The following is a 10,271-nucleotide window of genomic DNA, read 5'->3' as shown; positions in this document are numbered from 1 at the left end:
CAGCGGCGGGGCCGTGCCCGCGCTTCCCGGGAGGCGGGCGGGGGGCGGCGGGCGGGGAGCGGGCGGGGCGGCGGCCGGGGGCCGGGCGGGGAGCGGGGACCGAGCGACCGCCCCGCACCGCCCGGCGCCGGGGCTCGGCCGACCGTGCTCGGCCGCGGGAGCCGGGCTGGCCCGGCCGGGAGCCCAGGGGGGTGCTGAGCTAGCCCAGCCGGGTGCCCCCGGGGTGCTGGGCTAGCCCAGCCGCGTGCTCAGCTAGCCCAGCCGGGTGCCCCCGGGGTGCTGGGCTAGCCCAGCCGCGTGCTCAGCTAGCCCAGCCGGGTGCCCCCGGGGTGCTGGGCTAGCCCAGCTGGGTGTGCATGGGGTGCTCGGCTAGTTCAGCTGGGTGTGCCTGGGGTGCTGGGCTGGCCCAACCAGCCCTCCTGGGTCCCTCTCTTGCCAGCTTGGCTACCCCAGTTAGGTGCCCGCCAGGTGCTCGGCTGCCCCAGCTGGGTGTCCCCAGGGTGCTGGGCTAACTGCGCTGCACGCCCCTGCTCCTCAGGGCGCTGGGCCAGCCCTGCACTGTGCCCCCAGGGCGCCCACCCCACCCAGCCGGCTGCCCACGTGCTCCCGGGGGTGCCCAGCACGACCCCCAGGCACCGTGCGGTGCGGGGCTCCCCTAGCCGGGTGCCCCAGGGTGCTGGCCGGGCCGGGTACCCCATGGGTGCGTTTCGGGGCACTCACGGCGGGCGCCAGCACGTGCCCGTGCGGGGGCCACGCTGCGGGCAGGGGAGGCCCCCCAGGCTGCTCTCCGAGGGGCTGGGGGACCCCCGGCTGCCTCGGGGCCAGCGGGGCTCCCACGCCCCCCGGCCTGAGCCCAGCGGTGCCTCGGCACGCTGCGGGGCTGAACCCCAGCCAGGAGCAGGGGATGGGGGGCGCGGGACACCATCTTTCCCCCCCCTCAAAAACCAGCGCCGGCTGCCCCCGTGCTGGGGGCTGCCGGGCGTCTGAAGGGTGGGCGAGAGAAAGGAGCTAGCGAAGCGCAGGTCAGCGCTCCCAGGGAAACGCGTGGGAAGGAATGCGCGGCTGCCGGCGCTGGGATTCCCCTGGCACCGAGTCAGGGCCATGGCCGCCCTCCTGTGCCCCCGGCCCGGGCACGGCCCTCGCCCCCACCCCGCCCCGGGCTGGGGCAAGGTGCTCCGCGCCCGGCAGGGGAAGGAGCCGGTCCAGCTCCTCACTTAGGTGTCCGCAGGGATTTTGCCCGCATCTGCTGCAGGCGTTCCAGGAAGCCATTTAACAGCGTTCCCTGCCCACGTAGTCATCAGCCTGGCAGCCAGGATGGGGCGAGGAAGAGTGGGGAAAGCGCTGAGCGGCGCAGCGCGGCGCTGGAGGCAGTTTGCCCTCCTTGGCTCTGCCGGGCTGGAAATCACCTCTGGTGCGAGCCCAAGGCAAACAGCCCCGGCGCACGGCCCCGAGAGCTTTGCTCCCATGCGGCGCCAGGAGCCCAGCACCCTGTGGCCACAGGGGCCAGCCCTCGCTGGGAGCCCCCCAGGCAAAGAGGGACTGGGGGCTCGGCCCTCCCAGGCTTTGCCTCCCACTGGAGACAGGTTATTTACACAAGCCCGGCCAAGGAAGCAAAACCCTTGGGCCGGGAGCCTGTTTGGGAACGCCCCCACGCCCAGCACTACCACCACAGCCGACTCAAGTTCTGCTGGAGCTCTCCTGGAAGCGCTCCATCCCAGTCCAGAGCGGGCATCACGCCCTGGGAGAAGGACAAGGGGATAGGCAGGCGCCCCACATCCCTGACAAGCCAGAGGCAGGACCCCCACCACTCCCCTGACCCAGCTGCCCCAGGGTTGCAGGAGAAGGGATGGGACGGGAGAGCAAAGCCCTTTGTCCCCAGGCAGAGGAGCGTTAGGGCAAGCAGGGGTGGCTGGGTGCCACACGGGAGCCAAAGGGCCCTGCAGCGGCAGGGAAGGCACCGAGGGCAGGGCAGGCAGGCACGCTCACCCTCAGCCCCTGCAGCGCACCCGCCGCAGGAACAGGGAGGCTGCTGACACCCTTCGCTGGGCCGTGGCACCCACCCTCCCCGGCCCCGGGTGGGGAGGCAAAGCTGGGAAGCGCTTGCTACGTGGGTGAGCTTTGCAGCCAGCCAGCAGGGTCAAACACCTTCCCCGCGCCATCCCAGCAACTCCTGCCAGAGCTGCAGCTGCTTCACAGGGCAAGGGAAGGAGCCCCGAGCCACAGCCGGGGCCTGGAAGGGCTGGAGAAACGGTAGCTGGGGGAAAGACCCTTCCCCACGTACCCCGCCTTGTGTGTGGTGTGTCCGTGGGCCGAGCAGCAGCTCGGGCTGCAGGAGCGCGGCCCGGCTGTGGGCCAGCTGCAGGGAGAGCGGGGGGCGCAGAGGGGCTTGCAGGCCAACACCTGCAGGGCCACAGCCCTGCTCCAGCATCCATGCAGGGTGCGGGGCTGAGGGTGTGCAAGCTCCCATCCTCCTCCTCCTCCACCCCTCCTGCTCCTGCCAGGTCAGCAACAGATGCTGCGAAGGAGAGGAGCCCCCAAGTCAGGCAAGTTAAAAAACAGGCTTTTATTCTTCCATGTGCTGCTCACAGTCACAGCTTGGAGACACTGCTCTTGCCAAAGTTATTATGAAACAAATCAAGTCCCAGACTCAGGCCTCGCTCTTCCCCACCCCCAAGAGAGTCAACATTGTACAAAACTCTATTTACAGGGAAAACAGTCAGAAATGGTGAGTCCAAAAACCCCTTGCAATTCAAAAGAAAACGCTCAAGACAAGTGTGACAGTTACACCATCCACACAGCCAGGCTTCCCAGTGCCTGCTCCCAGGGCTGGTGGAAGCCCAGGGCTTCTCGCCACGGACTACTAAAAGGAGCCTGGTAATCCTGAGTCACACCACAGCTCTTGCCTCTAACAAAAAGCTGGGTAATTGCAAAACCCACTTGATCTTACAAAGGCTCAGCTGGATCTGCTGTACAGGGCCCTCTGCAAGGCCAGCACAAGACACACTCAGGCTCCCGCATCCTAAAGGGTGGGGCAAGAAGGTGGGGGGGCTGGGGGGCAGCCTGCACCCTTCCTTGGGCACTTCCCAAGAGGGAACCTCTTCGGCTGGAAGCCAGAACGTTAGGAGCCTTCACATAAGGAGCGGGATGTGTTGGGAGACCTAGTTATCGGATACCGTATTTACTGGAGTCACGTTACTTTGAAACATAAACCAAGCGGAGCAAACCAATAGTTCAAAAGGGAAAAAAAGCACACATTCCTCCTCCTAACGGTGTTTGGAAGACCGTCCCTTGCAGCCCAGTGAGGAGCTCTGCTCCTGCCAGCTGCCGCTCAGAAAGCGTAGCGTGTGCGGATGTCTTCCAGCTTCTTGGACACCTCAGGTGGGGTCCGGTCCAGCTCTTCGGCCACATTCTTCTGTTTGTTTGGCTCCATGGAGTTGAACTGCTCACACAAGTCCCCATCGATCACATTCTGGAGGGGCAAGGAGGAGAGCACTGAATCGACACAACACAGAGGCACTGAACCCTGCCTAAACGGGGAAAAACGGCAACAAACAGTTTGTTCCCAGGAGCTTCTTAATCCCGTCCTGGAAACAAGACCATGCTCGGTGACCTCATCTGCTGAATAGCAGCAGTTAGCACCAAATTAATTACTGGCCAGCTTGATTAATGAAGGAGAAACCCCAAAAGCCTGGGTGCAGCTGAAAAATCACACAAGGGAAGGGAAGATGGATCCAACTTGGGTCCAACTGTGCTGGGAAGGCCGGGGGCGGCTGTGAAAGGTGACTGAAAGGCATCTCCAGTCAGATGAGAGACACCTCTGTGCATGCTGCAAACTGGCCTCAAGCTCATCAAGAACAGGAACACCCACTGCACTTGGACAGCTGCAGCTGCTGGGACAGTCTTCTGACAGGTATGACAGACATTACTCTGGTAGCAGTTACCACACACTTACTCTGGTCCAGCACTCTGAACCCTTCCTGGTCACAGCATTTAGCAGTCCACAGCCTCAAAGTTCCTCAAAAGCAGAAATAGGCAGGAACTGCCATTTCTTACGAGATTTCCCTTGTCAATGGTGGTGGAGAAATATCCCCAAGGCAATACCCAGTCTGACCTAGCCACACAAACAGCTAGGTAATGCTGCTTCTCCTGATCGAAAAAGGAGACGCTGCGGCCAGTGGAGAAGCGCAGCAGCAGTGCCTCTGGGCTTGGGCCTCAAGACCAACCCTCAGAAGGTTCATTACAAGGGTTAAGAAACCAAACCAGACGTGGTATTAAGTGCTAAGTACCGCTCTCCTTATAGAGTGCTGTTGAACAGATAGCTTCAGTTCCTGCCACAGGCACTACACAAGTTGTGGTTTACATTGCCAGAGTCTTCCCCACTGAACTGCAACCACAAGTGGTTTCTGCCAAGCCTCAGAGCAGTTTTGCATCCCAGAGCGAGTCCTGCACCCCCATGACCAGCTGATCCTAAATACTCAGACCTACCTTCACCGGGAAGTAGTAGGAACGGAAACTGAGATGGTCTCGTCCGCAGAGAGGAGGGTGCTCAGACCTCAAGTGCATTTCCACATGCTGGAAGAAGTCATGGTCCTGGGGAGATTAAGGATCATTAACAGAACAGTTTCCTACAGGCCAACACCACTGGCAGGGCAGGTTGACACCATCAGTCAGGTGTTCCTGCGCTGGCTGAAACACCGCCACTATCAGGTTCTGCTAGAGTGGCTCTGCACACAGCAGGCAAGGTCATGCTCATCCTGTCACCGCTTCCACCCTGGGAGTGCTGTGGGAGTGCCCACAGCAGAGTTAAGCAGCCAACTGTGCCACCTCGGCCAGGATCAGCCTCCCAGGAATGGGAGCACATAGCAGCTGTGCAGCAAGGTGCAGCTCAAAGAAGGAATGTCTTGGCACCTGCTGCTCCAGGAGGCCACAGCAAACTGAGAGAATACCATCATCAGGAGTTGAAGCATCAGCATCTGATCAATAGAATTTTACAAGCTATGCAAAGCGTGCCAAAGGATCCCCGCGCAGACTCTAAAATCAGCCAAGAGCTCCTCTGGAGTACGAACAGATTTAGCCAGCAGTGCACTAAGAAAAGCTCTTAACTCTTTGTGGAACCGATGTAGGAGGAGCTAACAAGCTCCTTCTCTTCCCTTTTGCATCCCACCCCACAGCATTTCCTGCAGGCCAGGTTTTCATGCACTGCAGCGCCCTAGGGTTACCCTCTAGAGACGCAGCACATTAATATACTGGCTGGGGATGAGCGCATGGAGAAGCAGTAATTCTGCAACGTAACGATGGGGCTCACTTACCTCGTGGGAAGTAAAAGGGACCAAGATTCCTATCCCCCCCGATAAGGTGGTATAGACAAGAGACTCAGAGCCTCCTGGGATGAGCGTGGTCTTCTGTAAGGAAAGCACCGTCTCTCCCACGTGGTAATTCATAATCACTTCAGCCTGAAAGTCAACCACAGAAGAATGGGGTTTTTTTAAGCTTTATATAAAAGCATAAAAAGACTTGAGAGGAAAGCAGAATAAATTTGGCCGCCTGCTAGTTCTGAAATGCCTTTCTAAAGAGGAAGTGCCTTCCACCTGCGACCAGATGGCAGAACTCAGCATGCCGCTCAATTACTCTCTTGAGCTGGACAAACGGATGCGAGTAATGAGGGAAAGCAGGAAAAGAAAACGAGTGTGCCGCTTCAATCAAACATCACCCAACAGGCATCAGCCGTGATTTCAGAAACTGAATTTGGCTCCCAGTGACAGTGAAAACTGATCCCCCACAGCACCACAGACGTGTAGGAGCAGAACTGCCGATGCAGTGTTGTCCAGGAGATGTAGAGGACTTCACAGAAAAGCAGCATATTCTTTTCTCACAATTACCACATGCTCCCCATGAAGCGTTACCTTCTGTGATGCTCCATTAAGAAGCCCCCTGTCCCAGAGAGCTTTGTTGCCTGTGGGATCCTCATCTACCTCATCGTTGGTGTTGGGAGGCAATCTCACCTGTGTTGAAAGAGGAAGAAAGAGTCAACAAGCTGCAGAGAAGCAGCACGTATTTCTGGAGAATCCCTGTGCCTTTGAAAGTCTGCTTTTGCAGACCCCACAAGAATCACTTTACGCTTACAGCAAAATCATCCACTTGCCCCTTCAACAAGGCCTTTAGAGTTCAACGATGACCGTATTGTCAATACCACTGATGGCCTATCACTCAAAAACACGGGTGGGACCCCATGACCGGCCTCTGCCTGGCCTGGCACTTGCAGATCACCCCGGGAGGTATGGTCAAAATGGTCTGAAGGTGGCTCCCGCTACAGAAATAGTTTGATGGGTGCGGGGCAGGAAAACCAAAGAGGATTGATTTGTGCGTGTTGGCCAAATCCTACAGGTGCAGTGTCTGACACTTGCTGAACTCTGTACTCCAAATCACCCGAGCACGCTTCAGAAAGAGATCAAAGCTCTCACAGAAAGACCGTCTATTCTTTCCTCCTCCCCTGCTGAAATCTAGCCAAGTGGAGAAGTGTCAGCACTGACAAAGCCAGCTTTCGAGAGGAAGTGACAGAAAAAGCTAAATGCTAGTGATGAGGTGTTGCCAGAAAAAGTAAGAGCGATAACCCTGACGCAAGTTCTTATGGGCCCCTTCAGTCGCAAGTTTTCTTTCAAGGCTTATTCACAGCAAGTTTTGGGGCAATTTCAATAAAAGTTATTGAATGCTTCAGAAATACGTTTTTTTGACCTGCTGATGCTTTAATTAACAAACTGATAAACTGCAGCCATCCGCTATGATGACAGCTAGTCACTCTGTAAAAACAAGTGAATGGTAACAGGGCGTTGTCTCCAGCTAGGCATTGATTCTCATTCTTTCAAGACAAATCATGGATGTTTTGAAGAAAAGTATGTCATGTCCAAAAAGCCCGGGCTTCTCCAAGGCACACTCACCACACAGATATTGCCAAACTTGTCTGCTCCAGCCACAGTGTCATAATCCAGGAGAGTTGCTGTAGTGACCCACCGGGGATAAGTGTCATCAGCAAAGATGATGAGCTGGTTCTCATTCCTTTTGTAGCGCACCCAGATGAAGCTCTCCTGAACGTCTGAAACAATCACTCTGTGCCCAATGGTTTGGATCCCACAGATGTAGTTGGCAATGTGCTTGTGAGAGAGAAAGGACAAAACCAGAGTGCTTCAAACAGGCAAGCATAACCCATTAACTCTACCCTACTCCAGCTGAAACACTTATTTCCCACTGTGAACCACAGCTCACTCCCCATTTCCCCTCATTCCCTCCAAAATTCTCTCTCCTTTCTGGCATACTACAGCCCCAATCTAAATACACTGTCAATACAGGGCCTTACAACCTAGCATCCGCCATGCATCATTAACAGTGGGGCTTACTCATCTTAAAGGTCTTTTCCAACCTAAACAATTCAATGGTCATTCTCAGCGTGCTGAGTACGAGTCATGTCCAGAGAACAAGCATTACTGGTGAGCCTATGAACTGAGATGCCAAGGACAAGCAGGTGCTGAATGCACCAGGCATTGCTTCAGCGTCCCCTCCCTACTGCGGTCACAAAAGACCCAAGAAGGAAAGTTTCAATTTTTCACTTGAGTCACATTTTAGGAAAAAAAAAAAAAACCAAAAAAACCACACAAACCTAACACCCAAAACCACTTAACACAAAAAAAAAGTTCCTCTATGAATTCCCAGTCTGCTCGTGAGCTTGCTGGAGTTCCTTTGTGTGTTAATGAGCAACTGGCACAGGCTCTCAGTTTGCATGAAGAGAAGGAGGAACAGGCAATTAAAAGTTAGAAAACCATGCTCTGCAATTTCTTGTCCTAAAGTACCAGAGATGCTCAGCAAGACGGACCATCTGCTTCAAGCAGAAAATCTCCTGGGATTCTGCAGCTCCGAAGAGGTGCCCATATGCACCCTCCAACTTCCGTCCCCAGTCTGCTGATCACCTAACCTAAGGAACCATTTCCAGCAGCTGTTGTTTTGTATCTGGACAAGAGCTTTAATATTTGCAGCAGCTGGTCAAAGGCACGGTCCATACGGCTTGTGAAACTCCTGCACAGGCCCGTTAACAGCCTGCACTGAGCTGGTACAGAAAGGAACCTGTGGCACTACCACCTGAACGGTGCCGGGGAAGCCATGTGTGCTCGGGGTGCAGAGGGGCAGCACAATGGCCCAGGCCAGCCAGAGCTGCCAGCACCACTCCAGATGCGTGCAGCCAGGGCACACCAGCTCTGAGGTCCAAGCGCACAGACAGGCTTGGGCTGGAGGAGTAGCTAAACCCTTGTTCCACTCCCGCCATAAAGCATCATTTGCTCCAAATTAACAGCTCTTGTCAAGAACAGAAGCCAGTACCTTATTCTCACACTTGCGAAGCAGTTTCTTCTTGCCCAGGTCGTACACACGCAAGAGCTTTCCAACTCCAATTAAGACTCTACCTTGGAACGGAGCAATGGCTGCAGGAACCTCCTCCACAGGGGTCTAGAGAGGGAAGAGGAAGACTCTGAGACCCCCATTAACAGAGTTAACCTTACACCAAGCTTCAGAATGGGTTCAACTAATAGTTCGGTTGAAGCTCATTGGCCTGTGCCAAGGCTTTCAATGTAAAAGGCCCATGACAATCTTTTGCTACAGGAGGGGCCAAAGGTCAGCCTTCTGTATGCCTTCTGACAGCAGCGCACGCCACATGTGGTGCTAACAGAGCTCTTGGTACTGCACAGACAGTGCACTGCTGGCAGTGCACCTTAACTGAGGCGTAGGACTGCTCTAAGAACCCCACACTGGGCAGGCAGCAAAAACAGGAGAAAAAAAAAAAAAAAAAAAAAAAGACATCTTGTTGCCTCAGTTCTTATTTTTGATTTACACCCAACAGAAAGACTTGATACTTTGCCTAAATCCACCCAGATTGTCTGTTTTTAAAACAAAAGGCATGAATCTAATTCAGCCATCTGCCACAGATACTCTGAAGCTGCCACTGAAGAAAACGTGAAATCAGAACAATTACAGTGTGCCCACAATTCCAGTAACTCAGGGCTGAAAAACCTCCTACCACTGATCAATCCAAAAGGATCAGCCAGAGCAGAGAATGGGAACACGTGGAGAGCTTCCAGTTATAGTGTTCCTAGCTTGGTTGCACTGGCTAAGAGAAGTTATTTCACACCATCAGCTCTGTCTGCTTTCAAGTGGGTGGTTCAGTGGCACCAGAAAAGGCCCCAGTCCAGGACAGAACCCACTCCACTCATTGCATCAAGACCGTAGGAAGTGAATAAGCCACAGCATTCCTTTCCATGTGCTCATCTGCTCAAATCTCAGCCATGCTGGAAGCATGTGGGAAGGAGAATAGAATTTTGTTTTAATGTAATTCTGCTGAAACCCTCGCTAAAGCCCCAGAGACCTGTCACAAGTTGGTCACTAGGTGACTAATTATTTTTACATGCAACCAAAACAGCATCAGAGGAAAGATGACAGCTCACACCAGCTTTATGTGGCCAGCCAAGGACTGGGAGCCTTAGCACCAGGGCTCAAGTGACCCAAGTATGAATTCATTTCGTAAACAAGAGCTCAGAGCAGCTCTCTGAGGTCATATTCCAAAACTGAAAGAGTTGTTTCTCTCTCCTTCCTAACAGGGCACGAGAAACACTGCTCCCTTCCCATTTATCCGATTAGATGCGTAAGACTGGGACTCTCAGATCTGTGTTCAGTCCTCAGCTCTGCAAAAGATGTCCCCAGTGATTTTGCAGGAGGCAGCTTCTTCATGGCTGCTTCCAGTGTGCAGTATCAACATGGTGATCTGGCCCAGGATTCAGCGAGTACTGCACTACTATCACAGCATTCAGGGTGAAGTAACAGCTATTCCAACTCTAAATGACTCGGTCATCCCTCTCACCTTGTGCAGAAACTCCAGCTTCTCACCACTATTCACCAGCTTGTACGTGTAGACAAAGCCCCCAGCAACTGAGCGTGGGTTCAGAATCAGGTCCTTGGCGACTCCCACCAGTACATACCACTCATCACCAGTGTTGGAGAACCGGCACACAGCCACACTGCGGATAACAAGACACGCCAGGAGATCAGCATCATCACAACACAAACTAACTGCACACCCAGACTGAATTCCCTGACAGCACAACCTGCACCTCCCAGGCACAGATTCAGCAGCCCAACCTTCCAACCCCGACATTTCATTTTCAGAGGTCATTTTTCCTCCCTGCAGAAAGGTTTAAAAACACAACCCTTCATTCTTCCACATTCCCCACATAAAA

General features: G+C 54.7%; 1 protein-coding gene across 1 annotated transcript in view; it reads right to left on the bottom strand.

Annotated features, from left to right (window-relative positions):
- Positions 1 to 2,539: 2,539 nt before the first annotated feature.
- Positions 2,540 to 10,271, bottom strand: part of SF3B3 (splicing factor 3b subunit 3) — a 30,687-nt gene continuing 22,955 nt past the window's right edge. Inside the window, exons 20-26 of the mRNA XM_037409218.1 lie at positions 9,896 to 10,052; positions 8,365 to 8,490; positions 6,936 to 7,148; positions 5,904 to 6,002; positions 5,310 to 5,453; positions 4,486 to 4,590; positions 2,540 to 3,469 (exon numbers count right to left, since the gene is read on the bottom strand). Coding sequence (XP_037265115.1) covers positions 3,329 to 3,469; positions 4,486 to 4,590; positions 5,310 to 5,453; positions 5,904 to 6,002; positions 6,936 to 7,148; positions 8,365 to 8,490; positions 9,896 to 10,052 — 985 coding nt within the window. The 3' untranslated portion in view covers positions 2,540 to 3,328. The remainder of the gene's footprint in view (positions 3,470 to 4,485; positions 4,591 to 5,309; positions 5,454 to 5,903; positions 6,003 to 6,935; positions 7,149 to 8,364; positions 8,491 to 9,895; positions 10,053 to 10,271) is intronic.

Source organism: Falco rusticolus, chromosome 15, assembly GCF_015220075.1.
Source record: "Falco rusticolus isolate bFalRus1 chromosome 15, bFalRus1.pri, whole genome shotgun sequence".
Classification (NCBI taxonomy): Eukaryota; Metazoa; Chordata; class Aves; order Falconiformes; family Falconidae; genus Falco; species Falco rusticolus.
This window is presented reverse-complemented; position numbering and strand designations above follow the sequence as displayed.